The sequence below is a fragment of the Rattus norvegicus genome, chromosome 19, assembly GCF_021556685.1.
Source record: "Rattus norvegicus strain SHRSP/BbbUtx chromosome 19, alternate assembly SHRSP_T2T, whole genome shotgun sequence".
In the NCBI taxonomy this organism is placed as follows: Eukaryota; Metazoa; Chordata; class Mammalia; order Rodentia; family Muridae; genus Rattus; species Rattus norvegicus.
The window spans coordinates 43,314,474-43,340,011 of NC_141552.1; the positions used below are offsets into that span (position 1 = coordinate 43,314,474).

General features: G+C 41.3%; 1 protein-coding gene across 8 annotated transcripts in view; it reads right to left on the minus strand.

Annotated features, from left to right (window-relative positions):
• Positions 1-285: 285 nt before the first annotated feature.
• The window catches only part of Anapc10 (anaphase promoting complex subunit 10), a 52,428-nt gene continuing 27,175 nt past the window's right edge, over positions 286-25,538 (minus strand). For 7 of the 8 annotated variants that reach the window (XM_087594827.1, XM_087594825.1, XM_087594828.1 and 4 more), the window contains one exon: positions 286-1,695. In XM_087594827.1, coding sequence (XP_087450953.1) covers positions 1,650-1,695 — 46 coding nt within the window. In that variant the 3' untranslated portion in view covers positions 286-1,649. The remainder of the gene's footprint in view (positions 1,696-25,538) is intronic. The other variant, NM_001108445.1, reaches the window with a different exon arrangement.

Here is a 25,538-nt window from a genome sequence, read left to right on the forward strand (position 1 = left end):
ATATGGACTGAGATAAACTTCAAATTATAATGGCAATTTCTAACATGATTTTTGTCAAAATATAGACAATTCCTAGGGTTACAAATATTTCATGGAAGAGAAAAGGTAAGACAATTATATTCTCCAAATTAGACTGGCTTCTCCCCTTCTAAAAAGCTCCCAGTCTCTCTAAGACAGGGTCTTCCTGTATAGTCCAAGCTAGACTAGAACTCAAAATCCTCATGCCTCTGCCTCCATAGATCACAGGAAACAGGCCAGAAAACAGAAACAGATGGAATCATAACAGACTCTAGTACCAGTTTATTTTGATATGAAAAACAAACTTTAATTTCCTCTAAAAAATTAATCAATGTTTAACTTTAATATTTTTCAAACATTTTTTAAATGAGGGTTCTTAAATGCTGTAACCTTCCTTCAAGCCAGACGTGGTGGAAAGGAAAGGATCCGGGAAAGTGGACCTGTTTAAGAAATGGTTCTTTAGAAATGGTTCTTTGGGGCCCCTCCCATCTGCACTGTCAGGAAATCAGCAGTTCAGTTCACAGCAGTCAGTAGCGGCAGCTCGATAGGGTCGGGACAGCAAGCAGGAGTCAGCAGCCATGGCACTACCTGGCAGAGACAGTCAGGCCTCAGACTCAGCACGACAAGAACAGTAGAAAAACTTCTCGGCTCTACCACGGGTCTTCCAAGGGTCTTTGCCTCAGCATGAGCCTTACTGCAGCAAGGTTCAGTCTGTCTCGGAGCAGGAGTGAGTCTGTATCAGCTGACAACGCTCTGCCAATCAGTCTGCAGAAGCAGCAGGAAGCCATAAGAAGCTGCAGCACACCACAAGTTTTTTGGTGCGTTTCTCTCTATGGAGTCCCAACAAATGCAGCTCAACTGTCCAATGTAAGGTGGGCCAATCCATGCATGTCGTTAGCAAAGAAGAAACCTTCATGACATGTCGTTTCACATGCTTGCTTTAGCAGAACAGACCTGTGTCCGCTTCAGTCAAATGTTCCCTCACACGTGCCTTAGTCTTCAGGAAAACACTCCCTTCATGTGTTTGCCCCAGAAAACACCATTCAGCTAATTTTCCAAAGTACCTTTAACTTTCCACGTCATCACTGTCATTGAAAGTTACACAGACACTAGGAAAACAGTTTTGTTCCCAATGTCCAACAACCATTCTGTGAAATAACTACCATGCTGGTAAAAAAATACTTTATACATCTTGAAAATTTCAGTTTAATTAGTTTTCTTTTAATATAAAGAAAAATGTAAAAATTGGCTTCAAATTCATTTTTAGCAACATAAAATAAATGAGCTTTATTATATAAAAAAGACATGACCTAAAAGTTATTTATCTAAATTATTTTTAAATGTATGTAAAATTACAAAGTAACATGCTTTTTCACCAAAGATACTTGATGTACTATGTGATGATAGGATAAACCAAATGTCCGTTCCCTTCTGTACATTTGGAAGTCACCGTATTGAACGATACATCATGAAATCGATGGTGGTGCATCTAGGGAATTTCCCAATGGAGCTCTCTTCCACTGGCGTGTATATTTTAATCTGTCTCATGTGGGTATCCCTTCCGTTCTGGTGATTGGCCAGAACAGCAATCTGTATCATGAATGTGCGCGTTGGCTTCTTATGGTTGTCAGTTAAAGGAACGTGAATCCAGCCACTTGGCTCCACCAATTCGAGTTGCTGACAAGAAAAAAGAAATTCAATTATGTTTTCATTCTATGAATAAGTTTATAATGAATGAATTCAAAAATTATACCTAAAATTCTGCTCACTGAGATAATAACAATACTAAGTACCTTACTTGACCTCCTAACCCATGGCCTCTTAAACTTATGAACCCTTATGTGACCCTGAGCGTACAGATAAGATAGATATATAAGGCATTTATTAATACTAAATCTGATAAAAAACTGATTTTAAAATAATTCTTTGGTATACATATAATTTTATAGTTTATTAAAGATGGAGTTATTTGAGAGTGTAAGATATAGACATTGTCAATATTTTTAGTTGATTGATATTTTGACTTTATAATCATGAATGCTGAAACTTTCACTTTGCAGAAATACATGGTACAAAATGATAGAAGTATATTTAGGCCATTTTACAGATTGCTGGAGATTCATAATCTTGAACCAAAAGTCACTGAAATTCAAGCCACTATCACCATTGTTCTATTTGCTGTCCTGTCTTTATCCTGTTCCAAATAAAACTTTTAAAAGAACTGCCACTTCTGTAGCCCCATACCATTCCTATGTGGCTGTCCCCCTTTCTGGGTGAGACATTGTAGGTTACATTGTAGGTTACTACAGTTCTCAGTGCTTTCCAGTTCAGGAGCTCTTTCCTGGCTCAGAATTCTTTTTCTTTCAAAATATTAGATGTAACCTAAAAGAGAAAAGGGAACAGCTCCTTTTCTCAAGGGGCCTCTTTTAGGGACCTTTTCCACTCTCCCTTTTCTCTCCAGGACTTGCCTGTGTCTCCTGGGAGTGTTACAGTCCCTATAGCTCTGTCCCTATAGATTGTTGCCAATCCCATAGTACAGTCCAGATTCTCCACACCCACAACAGCCAGGCATCTTACAACCCAGTGCTAAGGGCTTGAGATGGAGCTCCCTGGCAAGCCAAAGTCAAAACAAGAAACTCCAGGTTCAGGTTCAGGGAAACCCTGTCTCAAAAAAGAAGAAGAGCAGAGCAGACTCAGAGAAGACATCTGACATCGCCATCTGGTGCATGTGTGCTCATGCATACACACACATACTATACATGTACACAATGCCAACCAACAACAACTTTAAAAAAGAAATACACCTCCAGGGATAACCAACTGCTTTTTGACTAGATTTAAGGCCCAGCCTACAAGAGGGAACTTGTGGCTATCAGTGTAAACTTGGACGATCCCAGGCCTAATATTAAACCTATGACTGTTGCTGTGCTAAAGGAACACAATCCAGCTGTTATCTAACAGTTGTTCACACGCATAGGCTGGGGCTGCTCAGAGGCCCTGGTCAGAGAAGTTTCTTACTACAATAGGCAGCAGCTAATTCAGAGACTCACAACTGGTCAAAAAGCCACAAATAAGTGACAACGATATGCTGACCCATCAATGGGATGTCTACCTCATCCCTCCATGGTTCAAAGGACAGCTCAGAAAAGATACAGAAAAGATGTTAAAAGATCGAGAGTATGCGAGATTACTATGCAGTCCCATGGCCATGACCCAGCTAATGTACTCATGAACTCATGGCAGCTATAGCTACCAACACAAGACTAAGCTGTACACATTCCATGAGCAGGAGAGGAAACCATCAGACCCCAACCCTCCATGAAGAACTGCTGGCAGTTAGTGGTAGAGTATGATTTTCCTTAGTTGTGTAGCTCTAATGAATTATCCTTACTCTATAAATAACCTCTTATTCATGCTCATAAAAGCAACCATAATTAAAGAGGCAAATTATTAAAAAAAAAATCAAGGCAGACATGAAAGTAACATGGATGTGTTGAGAAGAATTTTCAACAGGAGGGAAGGGGGAATCAATGATGAAAGATAAAAATAATTAAAATTCACTATACATGGATGAAACTGACAAGAAGAAAAGTAAACCTTAAGCTGAGCTGATATATATCTGTCCAAAGAATACACAGATAACACTCCTATAAACAGCTATATATTTGCTCAGTATGGTGGCACACACTATTAATCCCATAACGTGGGAGGCAGAGGCAGGCGGATCTCTAATTTCAAGGATAAGTTCAATATAGTAAAATGCTCATAGAAACACAATATAATTGTTTGAATACACACTAATAGTCAAATAAACAAACAGTAGTACTTGCACAGTACAGAATATTATACAGCTGCAAGTAGGAACAATCTATACTCATCTATATCAAGGATGATCATGAACATGATGAAGCAGAACTTATGCACAAGACTATATATAACATTCTTTCTCTATAAGCAAACAAAGGCATCTTTAATGAAGGCAGGAACTATAGTAGGCTTCAGCCTTCGCAAAGCATGTCAAGGATTTCTTAGGAATGTTCTCTAACTGGTTATTGTTATAATGAGCATTCTCTGTGAAAATTCAGTAAGCTTTCCACTTCAGCATGTAGATTTTTTTATTAGTATTAAAAACAACAAGAAAAGAAAAACTTTTAAATTTTTTTTTCTTTTCTTTTTTTAGGAGCTGGGGGCCGAACCCAGGGCCTTGCGCTTGCTAGGCAAGCACTCTACCACTGAGCTAAATCCCCAACCCCCCCCCCCTTTTTTTTTTTTGGAGCTGGGGACCCAGGGCCTTGTGCTTCCTAGGCAAGCGCTCTACCACTGAGCCAAATCCCCAACCCCCAAGAAAAACTTTTAATCTTAAAATGACCCAGACTTTTTATTTCTGCATGACCATGTCCCCTGATCACCATGTGACAGACATGCTCAGTGAGGTCCCACAGGCTTCCAGAAACTATTGAGTTTCCCACTGCCATTTCTGCATCCCAGGCCTTTGATGAAAGGGCAGTGTACACTAACCCATGTCATGATAGACTGACCAGAAAGAAGACAGACGGAGAACTGCTACAGGTAAGCAGTCATGCCCACTCCTCACCTACTCTCGCTACAGCCACTAACGACTTTCTAAGTGCTGCTTGCAGCCAGTCCCTTGGAAAAAGTATCAATCTGAAAATACTTTCCTAAGTTTCTCACCATAACACCTTCTCACACAAACCTTGGCAGTGTTTGGCTGCAGTAACTGAACCACGCCATCCAGAACACTGATCAAAGAATTTTACACTAGCTAGGGGCAGATTCTGAAACCTGCAAAGATCAAGAGACACTAACTATACATCATTGAGAATGGGTCAAGGTTGGGGCTGAAAAGATGGTTCGTTCAGTGGTTAACAGCACTGGCTACTCTTCCAGGAGATTGGGGTTCAATTCCCAGCACCCACATGGAGGCTTACAAACATCTGTAACTCCAATTCTTGGGGATCTTCTTGCCTATACAAGTACTGCATTCTGGTGGTGCACAGGCATACACATAGGCAAAACTCCCATACACTTAAATAAAATTAAAATAAAACGTTAAAACATGTTGGAGGAGTCAGACACCTTTTGGGAATTACTTTTATGTTTGTAGAAAAATAAAAACGACTCCAGGGATTTTTTTCATCTGTCACATAAAGCCTTTGTCCCCTAAAACTAATTTTCCTTTTAGGGTTATCAGGGAGCAACTACCAGGATACTGAGTTAATGTATCTTCAGAAACCTAGTTCTGAGGTCAACGTAACTATGTTCCTTACAGATACCTTCCAGTGCCCACGAATGCTAAGCTTCACATTATTATTGGGTCTACGCCTTTCTGTAAATCTCTCTGTCACTAGAAAACATAAATAAATAAACAAACAAAACAAACAAGAACCAAGTGCTTCTACTCTCTTTGCAGTCAGTGTGCAGCACAAGGATCCCCTCTACTTGAAAATCCATTCACTGAGGCAACAACTGTACGCCTACTATATGCAGGAGGAGGAACAATTTGAAAATGTATTAAGAAAAAGCGAGCGCTTGCCTAGCAAGCGCAAGGCCTGGGTTCAGTCCTCAGCTCTGGAAAAAGAAAAAAGCAAAAAGAAAAAAGAATAAAGAAAAAAGAAAAAGCGATGGCTGAGTTCTTCTGCTTTGTGTTCTTTTGCTCAGGAAATACATGTAACCACGAGTCTTCATACAAACAGCACTGACTACGACCTGCAAGTCCTCTGAAAAAGAGTTCAGAATATACGCCCTTTCCTCTTGTTCCCAGAGTCAAAAGACAGCAACCGAGGCATCGGGGGAGACACAGACATCCATAAAAGCAAGGGATGAACAAGCAGATAAAACAGAGTGCTCAGCCAGACGACTGCTTCCCAGTTCAGTCCCATGCACTGTGCTCACTGCACAACATGGAGAGAGATGGGGATGAATGAGAGGCAAGAGGACTACAGACCAACAGGAAGCAAGGTAACTGAACTAAAGTGGAGACAGTTCTGGCCAGAAGTCTACACGAGAACAGCGACCTAGATTCTCACCGGCTCCTTGTTGACCAGGTTCCTTTCCTACGCTTACAGAGCAGTAAATAAAGTTTTTGTTTTGGACAACCACACAAGGTGGACTTCTAGAGTTAACAAAACAGGAAAAGATGGCGGCACTGTACTACCCAATGGTAAGCCCCTCCTTTGTCTTGCTCAGCTAGTATCTGCCTACAGATCCTGCCAGGTACCTGGGTCAGATAAAGATAATTTTGGGGCAAAATGGGAAATCCATAAGGAAAGACCTACAGATAACGTCAGGTTAATATCCTCAATTAACAGATTCTTATTGAATGACTGATCACTTTATGCTGGGCGCTATTCTAATTGGTTGAACTATATTGAATAAAAATAAAAACAAATGCAAGCAGTTAGTACTCTAGTTGGGGAAGATAAAACTATCTGAACATGTGATTTTCAAGTGTATCAAATACTAAAAGCAGTACAGGAGAAAAAGAGAACACACAAAAGCAAAGCAGAAGCACGGAGAGGCATGCAGATGCAGTTTAAATAAGGTGAGCATTCTGCATCTCCTAAAGAGAGCACGAGCAAAGGCCTGTCAATACTGAGCGATAACCTCTATCCTAAGTGCAAAGTCAGCGATCTCCCAGCATGTGAACAAATAAACAAAACAGAAAATGAAATAGAAAAACAAGCAAAACAAAGAGAGAATTCCCACTCTTTGGCCTTGCAGAAGCAATACGACGAAAGGAAAGTCATCCTTTAGAAAGTGTTGCAATAAGACACATGTTGTGCTGCCGCTGTGGCTCTAAGGCCTACAACCTGCGCAATGTGGCTACCCTGCCACATGCAGGACAAATTATAACTGGCGTGCCAAGACTAAGAGGCGAAACACTATGGGGACTGGGTGGTGAGGCACCTAAAACCTGTCTATTTAGACATGGATTCCAAGAAGGAACAACACCTAAACCCAAGAGGGTAGCATCCACTTCATCTTGAGAATTTCAACAAAAGGAGAATTTCCATCAGAGGCACTGAAGAGAACACAAGAAATGTCTCTAGTAACACAACATATCCATGAAACAAGAACAGACTGCTATTCTCTTAAATCAAAGAACAGAAAGAAGCCTTCGAAACTGAAAACACACACATGAAAACTAAAAGTTCTTTAAGAAACAGAAGTTAAAATAATTGCCTGGAAAAGAAAGGGAAATAAGAAAATGGGACCAATGCACAAAGCATCACAGTTAAGCACATCAGCCTGATTCCTTGAGAGAAGAGAAAACAAAACAGGAAATTATCAAAGCCCACGAGCACGTCATAGGACTACAGGACAGACGTCCCACATTGACAGGGATCTAACACGACAACAAGGCAAAGCACCAAAGAGAGCTCAAAGCATCAAGGATTACAAAACTATAAAAGCTTCTAGAGAGAAAATAGGTCACACACAAAGTGTCAGAAATCAAAAGTGGCATTGTATTTCTCAACGTTTACACCGAAAACTATGAGGTGATGGAGAATGTGTTTAAAATAATGAGGGGAAATCACTTCCAAACTAGAATTCCATACCCAGCCAAATCATCCCTCAAGGGTGAGATTAAAATAAAGTCTTCGGCCATGCAAGGTCTCAGTGATTTACCTCCCATGTGGAGGATGGATTCCACCCAAAGGGAAGCAAAGCAAGGAAGATGAGGACCTGGGATCCAGAAATAAGAATCTGCGAAAAGAGGAGGTGACAAAAATTCCTCAGAAGACACTGGAGGCAAAATAGGTAAGATAGCTACGCACATCTGAAAAGCTGACACAGAATCTGGATTTAAATTCAAGAAAAGCAATGGAGAAGGGTCGATGAGAAACTGAGGCAGGAGCCTGGGGAGGCAGAAAGACCTGCCAGAGGCTGATGTTGGCCTGACCCCAGACGAGAGCAGGCTGGCTGCTTGTCAGGCTGTCTGAATGTGTAGTAAGCTACAGTGCGATTACAGTAAAATGGCCAGAGACGCCCCCTTTAGCACCCCGCTGTGCTCAGTCTCTGGCAGGAAGTCAAACGTGAGACGTGGACCTTCAGAAGAAACGCGGCAATTGATTCTAGACAGCAGTGCTGGGCCAGTACTCATCAGCCACAGATCAGATCCGTGGTCAGATCTGAGAGAAACGCTCTCATGAACACCTGTATGGCCCTGTACCGTGATAACGTAGGGCAATCCACAGCTCGTTTTCAGGATTTCCTTCTCCACACTTTTTCATTAAGTTGTATCAAGAGACACTTCCAAGGGAAAAGTAGGGAATAAGTCAGGCTCAATGGTCTATGCCCATGCTTCCGTCTACTAGCAAGCTGGGTGTGAGTGTGATGACTACTACACAGGCTTAGGAGTTCTAGACCAGCCAGGGCCAAAAAGAGGATTTCATTTCATACAAGAAGCAGACAAGTAACTGTTGCCAAGTGATCAAGAGTACAGTGTGGTGGTGGTACACACTGAGACCCCTGCTGACACCCAAGTACCTCCACTGAGGGAAAGAGGAGAGCAGAAGTGAGGCTGCAGTTACCTTTTATACTAAAGTCCAGTGGGTCCACAGGAGATCTGCATAGGCCCTGGCCATCTGCTTCACCTGGGTAACACCCCAGCTTGCGATCAATCACCTTTTTCCTGCAGCTCCTTCAAGTCCTGGACAAGAGGCCTATCTGAATTCATAACATCTGAGAGGAAGGGCATTGGCTACTTCTGTAGTTAACTCAGTCATAAGGCTGGCTATGAGAGCTAGCTGCGTTGAGCTAATGTTCCTAGATTGCAGACTCCGTGCTCTCTAGTGCTCTGACCAATCCTCTCTTTTAAACTTCTGCCATGTGCACTTCCATGGTACCTTTTGCATACAGCCACCTTACAGGGACCCATCTTCCGTATGAGTGGGGCACAAAGCCCTGGTGATAGATCCCTTGTTAGCTACTCCCTTACACAGACACTGAAATAACCGCTGAGCTGATGGTTCAGGAGGGGAAGAACACAGGAAAAAGACAGGAAATTAAGACACTAGGCACGGATTCTTCAAGGGACACTTTTTGAGCTGTCAGAGAAGCTACAGATGCACTCACAAGTAACATTTTGAAAGTTAGGGCAGGAAAAGGAGACTATTAATTTCAAGGAAAACAAGATAATGCCTCAAAATGAAATTTAAGCATTGAACATATATGTGTCCACAATAATGAAATGTTCATAGCTTCAGTTAAAAATCACAAAAAAAAAAAAACTACGCCAGAAAAATGAAGAGATCTATATGAGAAAAAAAGTTGCAATGCTGAGCTAAATTCTGATTGAGGATTATCGATGTGATGCTACAATACAAACACACATTATGGACATGGGGACATCTGAAAGAGACTGAGGGAAAAGACAGTGGGGATGACCTGGGGCTGAGTAAGACAGACGTCCATCAATCAAGGCTGACCACATTAAAGTTTTCTCAACTTATGATTTTCTACTCTGGGGTTCTTACTCTACTAGGCATTCCTTTAAAATGTATGTGGACTGACAGTTCAACCCTGCAGCTACTCCACAAGGTAGTGTTTATTTTAATTAACTTTACTTTATTTAAATGTATGGGTATTTTGTCTGAGTGGATGTCTGTGTAGCACGTGCACGCCTGGTGTCCACAAAAGCCAGAAGAGGGTGTTAGATCCCCTGCAACTGGAGTTACAGAAGGTTGTAGACTGTGATATAGGTGCTGGGAATCGAATTCAGGTCCTCTGAAGATCAGCCAGTGCTCCTAATTACTGAGCCATCTCACACATGTTAATCTTCACTTTATTTACAAAAGGTCCATGGCATCAAGATACTATTTCCAGTGTTAGGGTAAACAGGAATTCAACACCAGCAGACAATGCCAAGCCAGGTCTCTTGGATCCTTATCAACTCAAAGAAATACATTTATATGCAATAATTACATGTTGCTGAAATACTTTGTTTCATGAACTTATATGACAAAGCTTATTATAGGATGCTTTTCTTTTTTAATTAAAAATAAAATTTTTCCATACAATATATTCTGGTTATGGTTTCTCCTCCCCCAACACCTCCTAGATCCTCTCCTACCTCCCCAAATCCCCCTTTCTTGCTCTTCCTCATTAAAAAAGGGCCTCTAAAGCAAAACAAACCAGAATAGAACAAAACAAACAACAGAAAAAAGAGCCAAAGAAAAAGCACATTAAACACATACACAGAGACACACAAATTTACATATCAAAAAGTCTCATAAAAACAAAATCAGAAACTATAATGTATAAGCAAAAGATTTGTAAGATTACAAAAGAAAAAAGGACCCAGCCAAAGCATTAATTATGAGATAGACCAACAAACAAACAAGCAACTCCCCAAACACCATTAGATTCATTTTGTGTTGGTCCGTGTGCTACTGGGCATGGAGCTTGTTCTTAAGAGTGGTTTGTATACCCAATAAGATGCCACTGTAGAAAACGAACTTTTCTTTTGCACGTAATTAAAGATAGCCTCTGGGGTTTTTTGGGGTGGGATGGTATGGGAGAGGTGGGGCTTGTGTCCATTTCCACTTTCAGCACTGGATCCCTATCTGGCTTGGACCAATTAAGGTCCCGTGCACGCAGCCAGTCTGAGTTCCCATGTGTGTCTGATGGCTGTAGCTAGAAGGCCTTGATTCCTTGGTGTTTTTCATCCCCACTGGTTCCTAGAATCTTTCTGGTTCCACTTTAGCAGAGTTCCCTGAGCCACGAGGGGAGGGATTTGATGCAGACATCTTATTCAGAACTGAGTGTTCCAAGGTCTCACTCTGCACACTGTCTAGTTGTTGGTCTCTGTATTTGTTCCATCTACTGGAGGAGGAAGCTTCTCTGATGGTGGCTGGGACATGCACTGATCTAATTTCCAGGCTGGTGTCTACGTGATGCTTGTAAAGCCATTCAGAGCTGTCAGCATGCCATACACCTGATTCAGTCATCTTCGTTCAGTGTCTTCACTCATAGCTGAAAATCTTGTAGTTCAAATCAGTTGCACAATCAGTCTCAAGGTCATCCATTCGGTAAAGGTTAGAAGCCAGAATTTATTTATTCACCTGCTTATTTACTCTGTGTGTGTGTGTGTGTGTGTGTGTGTGTGTGTGTGTGCGCGCGTGTGTGCGCGCACGTGCGCGCGCGCGCCTGTGCGTGTTGAAGTGTGAGTGTACGTGTTGTATGCATGTGTGTGGATATGTACACATGTGGATGACAGACAGATGTCGGTGTCTCACTCCATTGCCCTCAACATATTCTTTGTAATTCATTTTTATATGTGTGAATGTGTGTTTTTCCTTTATGTATATGTACCACATGGGTGCCTGGTGCCTAAAGATGCCTGAAGAGAGCACTGAGTCTCCTGAACTGGAGTCGCAAATGGTTGTAAGCTGAGTGCAGAGACCTGAAACCAGATCCTCTGTGATTGCCGCCCTGCCTCACTTTTGAGACAGTGTCTTCCTGGCTGCAATGCCAACTAAGCCAGACCCGTTAGCTGGCCAGTGAGCCCCATTCCCCCCATTCTCCCCAATTCCCCCTGCCACCCAGCATCAAGGTTCCAAAAATACCCGACTTTTACAGGATGCTGGGGATCTAAACTTAGATCCTCATGCTTTTGAGACAGACAGTTTATCTACTGAGTCATCTCCCTGTCCCAAAAGTCATGACTTGAAAGTACTTTTACCTCCAAACTTTTGAACATCACAAGAGAAAGAAAATAACATTCAACTGTGTCTTTCTGAGATAAGAATAAGACAACACATTCAGAAGATAAATAAAAATGAACTCAAAGGCCATAATCTGTGGCTGAGAGATGGTTCAGCAGTTAAGAGCACTGGCTGCTCTTCTAGAAGTCCTGAGTTCAAATCCCAGCACCTACATGGTAGCTCTGTAATAGAATCTGATTTCCTCTTCCGTTGTGCATGAAAACAGAGCAATCCTACACATAAAATAAATAAATCTTAAAGAAACAAAAATTTAAAAACCCCATAATCCTACCCAGGCTATAAAAAGTCAGAACTTTGAAGGAGACTGGGAGAAAGAGGTAATTCGATCATGTAAGTTTCACAAGGTGCACACGGATAGGTCAGGGCAGTGAGAACAAATTATACAGTCCTAAACATCTCAGAGTAGCCTCAGTGACTACTGAAGTAGCCCAACCCCCTCTGTGCCAGCACAATCTGCTTATAACATCTCTGATTTCAACTGGCCCTATAATTCATATAACCAATGTTCATAAAACTATGAAAGCTTAAAACATCCAGAAGAGAGCCTGCCATCGAGGGCTACACCAATGTAGGTTATCTGGTTAAGAATAAAGTGACAATATCAAAGAGTACACTGACGTGAGACACAGCAAACTGCTTTATATACATCTGAAATCACTGGACTAAGGCTACTACCTACATCTTAGATATCATTTGACTTCCTCTTGTGAACTGCCATCACTTGGAGGAAAATGTTAACTTGTTTCCTAAAACTGCAACCACTACCAACTATGCTGAAAAAGCAAGGGCATTTTTGTTCTATTCACCAGCACCAACCAAAGCGCAGTGGAGAAATGGCAGTGCGCCAGGATGCCCTGTGAGCAATTAGGCTTCGTGGCAGTCACGAAATTCAGACCCCTGAGGCCCTTAGAAAACTACCTGTTAAAGATGTAGTCTATTCTCCCAGAAGCCTTATGTGGGAGACGCTTTATTTACATAGCGATCTCTTCCATCCTCTGGACTGAAAAAAAGAAAACTTATGGCAACTACTAAGTAAGAGACTGAGTGTAGCACATGGGAGAGTAAAGAGCATCATTGCCCAGCAGACTTACTACTAAAGTGCAACAGCCTGCCCTGAAATATAGTAATCTTGTTCTGAATTAATAATTAAAAGGTACACACAGCTATCATGAAATGCAAAAGTGCATTTTAACTGATCAAGAAACAAAGACAAGTGAGCCTAAAATGATCTTTATAAGAAGAGAGTGAAATGTTAACTCAGGTTTACTCTTTTATTAACGTCTACAGCGGAAAGTTTCTAAGAAAACAAAACAAAACAAATGATACCCTTATGACCCTACGGCTCCCGCACTTCAAAACTGAATTCCCTATCACCTCACACTGCTCTGCGCCCGAGCGGGAGGTCTGACTCCATGGGGGATTCGATCTGGCCAATCTGCTGTCCGAATGTGACACAACTCTAAGAGTAACATAGGTTTACAAACAGACGAAGTGGAGAAGCTGAGAGATGAAAATTACTCTTAGTATAAAAATCACTCTTTGGGTCCATATGTGGGTCCTAACCCCTTTGGGGGTTGCAAGTCAGATATACTGTATATCAGATATTTATGATCCATAACCACAGCAAAATTACAGTTAGGAAGTCATAACAAAGTCATCTTATGGTTGGGGGTCACCATAACAAGAACTGTAATAAAGGGTCGTAGAATTGGTTTAGAGTCAGCTAAAAATATTGCCAGAAATAAAAATATTTAAGAATCTGAATTTTAAGCAAAATATAGGATATTTAAGATATTATTATATGTATTCACTTTATAGTGGATATATTTAAAGGGTGAAAGCTAACATTCAATCACTTTTCTCCATGCACCTTCTACAAGAGCTCATCATTTCTCACCCCTAATCCTTTCGAAGGTCATTTCAAACTGCGCTATTTTACTATATCTCTACATATATATATATATACATATACCCCTTATCTATACTCTTTAATGTGTTGGTGACAGTAATATAACATGCATTTGTGACACAACCTGACCTATAAACAGAAGCACTCGCAAACTGAAAATACAAGGACCAGCAAGTGTGTTCGCTACATCCAGAAAACACTAAGTCTTTACTCCAAGAGACGTTTCCAGGGGAAGAAAACCGTGCGAGCGGCCGACCCTGATGCCTGCACAAGCATCCTGCAGATGCCACAGCAGGCAGCTCTCAAGTTTTGTTGGCTTACACTGTAGAGGCTCTGCCCAATAGAAGTTCAATGCCACAATTGCTTATTTCTCTTTGTACTTTTAACATAACAGGTAAAGACAAAAATTAGGCACAAAAATAACAATATAAAATGTTTTAATTCTTTTCAAACGATGTAATTTATAACCATTACACAAATAGGAAAGAAGCACTGGGGGGAGGGGTAGAGCAATGTTCCAAAGGTTCAGTTTACAAGGACCTCACACAAAGTTTTTTTTTTCCTCTGCAACTCTTACTAGAAACAGTATTATTTGTTAAAAATGCACTAGCTGCCAAGAGCTATGGTCCATCTAAAGCAAAACTCTTAAGATGGAAATAGAGTGCTAATACAAAAAAAGGGCAGAATTCTGTACACAAATTTCTGTAAAATCTATTAAAAAGTAAATAGAAATTTGTATTTTGTTTTATCCTTTTGCCTTAAAATGTGTAATAATAGATAAAATATTATGTCATCTACTACTGTATCAAAACAATCAAAAGTAATGAAATTTCCAACTTTTCTAATTAAACTTCTTCCGTAAGTTATTGGGAGTCCAGCACTAGCCTTGGTTCACATGCTGGAACAATGGGAAATTTTCCGAATGGTTGAACACTAACCCTGACAAGTGCGGAAAGCCAACTACAATACATTATATGGTAGCGTAACCTGCCACCCACGCTGCTGAGAGAACAGCTTTCAAACACATGCACTGAGCTGTAAAACCACAAAATCCCTTACTACACATTGTCTTCCTTATTCTAGGTGAAATATACATCAGTTCTCTCCATTATAATCTTTTTCTATCATAATTTTGGAACTCCAATTATACTGTGGTTTTGTTTTTTGGGTTTTTTTTTTTTTGACTGTGTAAAGGATGTCTTATTAAAAGGAGAAAACACAGTAGTTTTCATTTTGCTACAGTGTTACAAATGGAGACTGATACGATGGACAATTTCTCACATTATTTAAGGATCCATATTATCTAACTATGCTTCAAAATAAAACTTTGTTTACCTTTCAAGAAGGAGCTCACTGTAACTAGTGTGACAAAAACATACAGAACACACACACACACACACACACACACACACACACACACACCAAACATGTACACATACACATGCACACCCACACCCACACACATACAGAGAGAGAGAGAAACATACTACTTTTTCAGAAATTCAAAGACACTACTTTAATACTTTTTGGAGATTCAAGATAGTTAAAATAATTTCAAAAAAGTATGCTTTCTGTAACATTTTTTGCCTGATTTATTCCCAGTGCACCTCATATCCTTTCTAACTCCCACCATGACCCTTGTTCCATCAACAGCCTGCTGACTGAATTACAGCAGTCCAGGAGTCATAGATTAACATTTTCTTCTAGGGTTTTCATTTCCATATTGCTGGTCAAGAGAATTCTATTTGTATTTCTAGTATAATCACAGGACCAACTGGTTATCCAAGTGGGCCCATTCGTAAAGTATGAGCCCAGAAACATAACAACCCAGGAGGTTTTATCCTGACAACCTATAGCTATTTAATTTGTTCCAAGTCGACCATATATTATTTGATAGAACTGCAGAAGAGACCATGCATGAAACTCCCAATGTTCTTATCAAGACTTCCCTAGGAAAGAAGAACTGCTGCCTCTTTGGAACTTCATATGAAAACAAGTGTCTTTTACTTAGACTTCAAAGAGTGACAAAACCTCTAAATTATCAAGCATTATTTTTATTTTTTAAAACATGAGAACATGCTTATTGTTTATTATAGGACAGACAATATGAGTAAGTACATCAAATAAGACTACAAGTTTTACATAGCTAAAGTGGAAAAATTAAGACTTCTTTCAAAGCATCACTGGGCCTAAACCATATAAGATCACCCTTTATCACCTGCCACTGTCCTGTGCAAAGATCTAGCACCATTCTAGAAAAAAATGCTCAATTATTCATGAGGAGCATGTTAAAGATGAATAATTAGGTAAGGATATTTTGATACTCTGATGGCTGAGTCACCCTCTAACTTCTATCACTAGTGAATAAATATTACACTTTTCATATCCTTTCCTACTCAGTGCACACCCAGATATGAATGCGCATGCTTGCGCCCACATACCTGCTCACATGGACATACATACAAACTATCACACATCAATTTCTAAGGCAAAAAGTTCTATTTGTTACTCCAGACCCCAAGGACGTGAAAAGCTGTATTAATGCCTCTGATGCCAAGGTATCAATTTCTTTCCAAGAATGATTTTTCAGTAGTCATAGCTGTTCTCTGGTTTTGCTTTATAATTTTTAAAACAATGTTAAAGAGGCATGCCCTGAACACTTCTAAAGACTGCCAGCTTACCCACCTTCAGAACGCTAAAATGACTCTGAGCATAGGACAGCTTTGTACACTGTTTAGCAGAAAAGTTTTAAAATTAAATATGTGATTAAGATAGAGCTTTTCTGAAACTTTTAGCTTAGGTATGTCTTGACAGTTAAGACGCACATAAAGAAAATCTCCACCAGGCAATGGGGGTGCACACCTTTAGGCCCAGCTCTCAGGAGGCAGAGGCAGGTGGATCTCTGTGAATTCAAAGCCAGCCTGGGTCCACATAGGGAGTTACAGAACAGACAGGGCTACACAGAGAAACCCTCTCTAGAAAACAAAACAAAACAAAAAAATTAATTCCATGTATATCCCTTACTCTATTTATTGCCATAAATTTTGGGTTACCAACTAAAAATTGTACATTCAGGAAAAGGGAAAGTCCAAGTGCTCAGAAGTGAAGCCCAAAGTTGTCTATACCAAGTCAGCTTTATTTTTAAAGTGACACTAATAAAACTAAAATTTTATAACACAAAACACTCAGAGAAGCAAGTACAGAACTCAAAGGCAAGCATTTTCCTACCAGAGGAGCCTTCGTGTTCTCACATAAGGCCAGGCGCTATCAGACTTCGTGTTAATAACTCCATAACTGAAAGAGATTATCGCTAGACTGTTCTTCACACAAAGCAGGCATTCCCGACTGTGGTCTCAGTGGATTAAATCTGTACTGTCCAAAACCTACAGGGCCAGTACCTGCATAAGAAACAGACGAGCAGTTGGGGCTGAACGCCAAAGTCCAAAGTGCCAAATATTAAGGATCCTTAAAAGTCAACCCTGGCACTTCAAGGCTGCACGCAGTACCAGGAACCCAACAAGCTACTTAATGTCACTGATCAGGCCTTCACACAGACAGCACATTTTACCCAGCTCGGTGCAGCCTCCAGCAGCCAACTGAGAGCAAGGCTAGAGCAAGAGCCGACACAATCCAAAGGAGAAGCTGTAGAGACCATCGGCATGACTGGGCTCCATGTCAGCCATGGAGAAAACAGAAGCACGGCAGAGACTGAGTGCCCACTGCTGCTCAGTCTACGGCGGATGTCCACACAATATAGCCTACGTCTCCAATCTCATAGCTATTGAACAGGGTAGGAACTATGAATATCCATTTCCAAAGTAAATACTAAAAATAAGAAAGGACAGAGATACTCCTGTACATTACAAAATAAGGCATTAGAATACCAAGATTCTAATTCTGATCTGACAGGCTCCAAACCTCAAACAGCATGTGGCAAAGACAATCTAGAAGCCTGTTCCTTTCTCTGGCTTAGGTCTCATCCTTCTGTCCTGTTCTGAAAACAATACTTAAATCCCAGATTGCAGATTATGAAACAGACGGGATTTCCTCTCATAAGCCATGGTTGAGAACTTGGAGTTCAATGGTAAGTACCCTGTGACCCAGGGGACATCACTGAGTTCCACAGGACCACAGCACCTCAGGTTGAATGAAGTGCAGTGAGTCATGGGAAGTCCATGCCATGGACTTCAGTCAACAGAAAACTCTCAAATGTGAATTCCAAATTTGTCTTAAGCAACTCCCCCCACCCCAACAAAAGGCAACTCTTAGTGCAAAGGAGATACTCCAAAGCCAGGAACACGCTTCAAAGTCTCATGGACTGGCCTCAGGGAAACAATAAAATTATTGTTGTTGTGGTGGCGGTAGTGTTGTGTTGTGTTTGGTTTGGTTTTCTGAGACGGGGCTTCTCTGTGTAGCTGTCGATTTATAGACCAGGCTGGCCTCGAACTCGGAGATCTAGCACCTCTGCCTCCCATGCTGGGACTGAAGGCATGTGCTGCCACTGCCAGACAGTAAATGGTTTTTAAAATATAAATGAGACTAATGTTTCCCAAAAAGATCTTGTCAACTAGCTGAGCATGACCTTTGTAGGGTCCCATCCTTTTATGAGCTTAAACACGAAGTAGGTCCTAAAGACTGCGGTCAAGGAGAGAAGGAGAAATTCCTTCACATTCCTCAAACTCTCTAAAATGCCTTCCTTATACAGAACCAGAATTTCTCACCTTTGGGCCATAATAAGGTGCTTATTAAGAATCTTTGTCGGATGGTGGTGATGCACACCCTTAATCCCAGCACTCTGGAGGCTGGGGCAGGCATAACTTTGTGAGTAAGAGGGCACCACAGTCTACAAATAGAGTTCCAGAATAGCCAGAACTTTTACACAGAGAACCCTGTCTCAAAAAAATAAAAAAATAAAATAAAATAAAAAGGGAGAAGGAGGAGGAGAAGGAGGAAGAAGAAGAAGAGGAGGAGGAAGAAGAAGAATTATTTTCTAGATTTCCCCGAGGTTGACTTGATTCCCTTCATCATACTGTCTCTAAGATGACAAAGTTCACTCAGGAAGTAGGACCATAAGATAGATCATTAGACTAATCTGTCTTCAATCTTGTTCTTTACTAAAGCTGAAACAGATCCCCTCATAGCAACATTTTAAATTTAAATATCAAGAGACATTGCAGGAGGGAAACAATGTGTAAAATATTAACTGAGTCTAGTAATTAAGCCAGCCACTTAAGCATAATGGAAGCTAACCGAATTACACACACATGCGCGCGCCACACACACACACACACACACACACACACACACACACACACACACACACACACAAATAGGTCAAAAATTTGTTCCTAGCAATTAAAACAAGGTGTCATTCCCAGTTCTGGCAGAGTACAGAGATTCTTCGACTTACAGACTAGCTTCCTAAGGCCCATTATTAAACTCACTTAGGTGCATATGCTGATCTTTAGTATAAAAACAATGGTTATACCACCTACTGGGGACTAAGTAAGTTGGTTCTCCTACACCAAGTATGCCTATAGATTAACAGTGAAAAAAAAATCCTAGCAATTCTATAAAATTAAACGTATGCAGTGCTATAGTCAGTATAGAATATTTACAATTGCAAAAACGGCATACTTTTCAGACAGTCCCTATTTTAAAAGAATAATCAAGTATAGGAATTTTAACTCTTGTAGGAACATTGTACAGACCCATGAATAAATGCTAAAGCTACTGGCATCAGTTACTTCTCAGACATGCTTTGTAGGTGACATCTCTAACAATTCATAAAATAGGAAAACAAAGCCTCAAGATTAAATTCTGAGATTTGGCAATTATATATAAAATTTTTATAATGCTCAGTGGACAATAAAAACAAATGTAATAGGGGTTGGGGATTTAGCTCAGTGGTAGAGCGCTTGCCTAGGAAGCGCAAGGCCCTGGGTTCGGTCCCCAGCTCCGAAAAATAGAACCAAAAAAAAAAAAAAAATGTACGCTTTAAAAAAAAAAACAAATGTAATATGATTTACTGGGCTAATTAATTTTTCTCATGAATCTCAAGTAGTATGTCAAGAGCTAGAGTCGTATATAGTCCTTATTTAACATAAGGATACTAGAGAAACAGCACACATTGCTCAGAGTCAACACGAGTAAAAAGAGAGGCGAAGCCAAAATCAGGGACTTGCAGAATGTTCTACTCTGGGTTAAGTTTTTTAATTAAGTTACTTAATTTTAATTAAGTTATTTAATAATATCCCATCTACTATTGGGTTAGTTAATTCAGTCCAAATTGAAAAGCTGTAAGTTAAAGAATGTATTATTTTAATGGGATAGTTTTCAAAATCAGGGTGAAATAACTACATATGACTATTACTAATGAGAAATCAAAAAGCTACCACAGAGACACTTGAACAGCCCTATTCATCGCTGCTCTATTCACAATAGCAAGAAAACAGAACCAGCCTAGATGCTGACCATTATGAATAGATTATGAAATGTACGTGGATTCCATGGAATTTTATTCAGGCACAAAGAAAAAATATAATTCTCAGAAAAATGGATGGATGTAAGAATATTATGTTAAGTGAGTTTTACGTCAATCTCACATGAGCTACAGTCGTCTGAGAATGTCTTTAGATCAGCCTGTAGGCAAGCCTGTGGAGCATTTTCTTAATTGAAGATTGATGGGAAGGGGCCAGCCCACTGTGGGCGGAGCCATCCTTGGGCTGGTGGGCCTGGGTTCTATAAGAAAGCAGGCTGAGCAAACTAGTTAGTAGCACTCCTCCATGGCCTCTATATAGTCCTGCCTCCAGGTTCTGCCCAGTGTGATTTCCTGTCTTGACTTCTTTTGATGATGAACAGTGCTGTGGCAGTGTAAGCTGAATAAACGCTTTCCTCCCAACTTGCATTTTGGTCATGGTGTTTCATCACAGCAATAGTAACACTAAGACAGCAAAATAATCCAGACCCGACAAGTAATGTCTGCCTTCTCGCACATGTGGAACCCAGCCTGAAGTGTCTTATGAAGATATGTGGGTGTGGGGACACTGCAGGAGGGGACAACAGGGATTGAGGAACAGGAAGAGCGCTGCAGAGCACACAAGACATGACAGCAGATGAGATGCCATTGGGTGAAAGGGGATAAGGGGCGGGAAAGGAATGTGGTACAAGAGGGGAGAGAAGGATTAATCAAAACCAATTGTGTTTGAAAATACCAGAATGAAACATAATAGTTTGTACACTAACTAAAATTCAAAAGAAATAAATGTAAACACACACATACATAAACCCAGAGAGTAGAATGGTAGGTACCAGAGGTTAAAGGTCTAAGGGTTCAGAAGATGCTATCAAAGGAAACAAAATCTCAGTCAGATAGGAAGATCAGTTCAAGAGACCTGTTGTGATCATGGTAACTACGGAAAATAATATATTTTATACTTGACAATTACTAAGACAGTAGATTGTAAGTATATTTACTTATTTACTGTGTATTTCTGGGGGGAGGTGAGAAAATCTGTGGCAGTCAGCTCTCTCCTATAGTGTTTTGAATATGCTTGGTCCAGGGAGTGGCATTGTCGGAAGGTGTGGCCTTGTTGGAGGAAGTGTGTCACTGTGGGGGTGGGCAATGAGACCCTCCTCCTAACCATGTGAGAGCCAGTCTCCTCCTGAGTGCCTTCAGATCAAGATGGGGAGAGAACTCTCAGCTTCTTCTTCAGCACCATGCTTGCCTGCATGCTGCCGTGCTTCCTGCCTTGATGATAATGGACTGAACCTTAGAACCTGTGAGCCAGCCCCAATTAAATGTTGTCCTTATAAGAGTTGCCTTGGTCGTAGTGTCTCATCACAGCAATGGACACCTTCTAAGCACACGGGTCTCAGGTATTGAACTCAGGTCATTAAGTTTGTTAACAAGCATCCTTAGCCAATGAGAGATCTCACTGGCCCAATAAAATGGTAGATTTTAAGATGTTTTTCAACACAGAAAAAAGAAGAAAAAGTAGCTGAAGAGAAGAACAAGAGGAGGTAGAGGAGAAGAAGGAAGGAAGGAAGGAAGGAAGGAAGGAAGGAAGGAAGGAAGGAAGGAAGGAAGGAAGGAAGGAAGGCAGGCAGGCAGGCAGGCAGGCAGGCAGGCAGGCAGGCAGGAGGCAGGCAGGCAGGCAGGCAGGCAGGCAGGCAGACAGACAGACAGACAGACAGTGTTTAGAGAGTTGGTAAGTGCTTACTGTACAAACACAAGGAATGAGTTGGATCCAGCAGAACTCACATAAAAAGGCTGCACACATCGCCATGTTTGTTGCAATCCTAGCAGGGGGTGGGGGGTGGAGACAGCATAGCTCTGGGCCATACTAGCCAACATCCTAACCTACTGGATAACTTCCAGGCCAGTGAGAAACCCTGTCTCCAGACATGAGATAGATATGACCTGAGGAGGAACACCTTTACGTGCACACACAGACACAGAAAAGTAACTCAGGCACATGCTAGTACATTTGATTGTTCTGCAGTGAATATACATATCAAAACATCTTATAAACCATAAGTATTTTTATTAGGTTACATAACCAACACACTATCTGAACCATTTCCCTATGGAATTATTTAGTCAGAATCCAGACTTTCTCCTTATTAGTTCTTTGAGGCTACAGAGATGGTTCCGTGAGTACAGTGCTTCCAGGAAGAATGAGGACCTGTGTTCCGATCTCCAGAACTTACACAGAGCCAGACATCACAGAATGTGAGTCTGTAATCCTGAGTCCTATGGGGAAATGAGGGTGGAGAGGAGAGCCCCAGCCTGGCACGTGCCGTGAAGACGAGACTGTCTCAAGGAAAGCAGATGAGAAACACCAACACTGTGCTGCCACTGCTGTGTCAATTTGACACGTGAGAGAGCCACTGGGAAGAGAAAACCGTAATTGAGGAAACTTCAATACCTCCATCAAATTGCCTATAAGCAAGTCTGTGAGGCACTGTCTTAATGATCAGTGGGGGAGGGTCCAGAACGCTGAGGGTAGTACATCCCTGGGCAGGTGCTCCTGAATGCTCTAAGAAAGCAGGCCAAGCAAACCAGCAGTGTTCCTCCAAGGCCTCTGCTTTAGTTCCTGTCTCTGGGCTCTTGCCTTGAGTTCCTGCCTGGACATCCTCCAGGGATGGACTATAAGCTTAAGATAAAATATATCCATTACTCACAAAGTCACTTCTGGTCGTGGTGTTTATCATAGCAAAAGAAAGCAAACTAAGCCAGCCCTCAAAGTCATCCACAGGTGTGCCATAGCATGCAGTGCTCTGTTCAATCTCCCCCCCGCCCCCCACATACCTTCCCTTCACCTCTCAAATCTTCTCTACTTACTTGAGTAAGTAAATCAATACTAGCTGTGACCCTGATAGAATCTTCATTCTAAGAACAATGGCTCATCAGCTTTAACTACAAGTCCTCATATGGTGACTTTTCTTAGAAACAGTCAGTGGCTTTCACCCACAGCCTTATACTTCAATGTTCTTACTGCTTCATTTTGAAACCTGAAGATGCAATGATCCTTTATTTACCTAACACGTGAAACAAGCTGAGGGGAAGAAAGGAAGGTGCCTAGGGGACTCCCTTCAACTAAGATGTACTATAAATGTTGCACTAGTAGGTTTGAATAGCATTTGCCGCAGTTCCTTCAACTCAGTAGTATTAAGGAGACTGAGACAAGAGAAGCCCATGTTCAAGGCTGCAAGTGAGCCTGGGCTATACAGGGACATACTCTCTGTGAAAAAGACAGGAAGGAAAGGAAGGAGGAAGAAAGGAAGGAAGGGCAGGAGGGTGAGCCACTCGCTGTAGCACATGCCTGCATCTCATCAGAAAGCTCAAGCAAGACGGAGTGTTTCAAAGCACGCTGAACTACTGAGATATTGTTTCAATAAAGTCAGTGCATCACTAAGGATGAGAGGACTGTTCCAGTATGGCATGTGTTAAAGGGCTAGTCCCCAGCTTAGCACTATAGAGAGGTGATAGACACTGTAAGAAGTGGGTTCTGGGGGCTGGAGAGATGGCTCAGCAGTTAAGAGAACTGGCTGCTCCTCCATGGGGCCCAGGCACATTTCCCAGCACCCCATGGTGGCTCACAACCCTCAGTAACTCCAGAGCCAGGGATACTAAGCCCTCTTCTGGTCTCCATAGGCATCAGGCAGGCACATATGTGGTATACATACAAACATTCATACACATAAAATTATGAAATGTTAAAAAGGAAGAGGAGGAGGAGGAGCTTCTGGGTGAAGAGCACATAGAGGACCTGAGTTTGGCTCCTAGCACCCACACTGGTTGGCTCACAACCTCCTGTAACTCCATTTCCAATGGACCTGATGCCTTCTTGTGACCTCTACAGGCAACTGCACTCGAGTGTACACACCCACACACTCATACATCTATCTAACTCGGCAAAACAACTGCTGAATCACCTAATACACAGTTTAGAAGTCTCCCACTGACTCATGACTCCGCGAGGCTGTGCAACCCTGAGGGGTGAAGCCCAGCTGGCAAAGCAGACCGCTGGGAGAAGGTTCTGGAGGTTAGAGCTTGGTTCTAGACTCACTTGCTCTTCTTCCTGCCGTGTATACGTGAACAATCTGTCTCTTGCACATACTTCTGCTGCCATGATGTTCTACTCAAGCACATGAGGCCAAACAACTATGAAATGAAACTTCTGAAACAGCGAGTCAAAGCGATCTTCCTTCCCTTGGCTGGGCATTATGGTCACAGGAAGGCAAGCGTAATACCACACTACGGCGGGAACTTCCATCACGTCCTCTTTTATCACCACACTAATTTACAACCCCAGCAGTACACAAGGGGTCTCTTCCCTTTCACAATCACCCATCTCCTTTATCTCCCTGATAATTATAGTGAACTATTATGTGTCTCCCTGACGGCCTGTGAGATACAGGAGTGTTTCATGTATCTGTTAAGACACTTGAGTGTCTTTTATTAGTTTTGTTCTTGGAGCCAAGGTTGCCATGTAGCCCAGGCTAGCCTTGAACTCACAATGGAACAATGTAGTCTCAAACTCATGACTCTCCTACCTCAACTTCCCTAGTGCTAGCACGATCAACGTGCATGCACATACACAGCTGTATATTCTTTTAAGAAATGTTCACTGAAGTATACAGCCCAGCTTGTAATTTTTAATTGGGCTGTGGTTTTGTTGACTGCTTGGCGACTTTTGGGTGTAGGAATTATTTTTTGTCTTTTGGGGGGGTTTTGGGTTTTTTTGTTTTGGTCATCAGTTTCTTAAACATTTTGAACACTAAGCCTTCATCTGAGTACAGCATGATTTGTTTCCCGTGTTTTATAGGCTCCTTTTGGATTCTGAGGATTTTTCCCCATTGTTAGGAAGGAGGTTTTTTGTTTGAGGTAATCCTATTTGTCTAATTTTTCTTTTGTTTCCTGGGCATTTGAGGATATTAACAAACCACCTTTTCACAACCCAACCTAAGGCATTTCCCATGTTTCACAGTTTCAAGTCTTATGTGTGTAAACTTTGAGATGATTTTTATATATGGTTAGATATGAGAATTGAATTCTACTCTTCTGCACATAAAAACCTAATTTTCCCAGAACCATCTATTAGAAACATGTCTTTCTCCATTGTGTGTTCTTATACCGTTAGCAAAGTTGGGTATACACCCATGGATTTATTTCTAGGTTCTCTATCTTAGTCTCCTGGCTCATATTTTTATGCCAATATTGTGGTTATACCTGTTTTTATATAAATATTATGGTGTTTCTTTTAAAAATATTTTTTAAGAATCTTCTTAAGACAGGTCTTCAAGCCCGGTAGCGTGGGGTGTATGCTGGATCTGGACTTGCTGTGTAGCTGAGA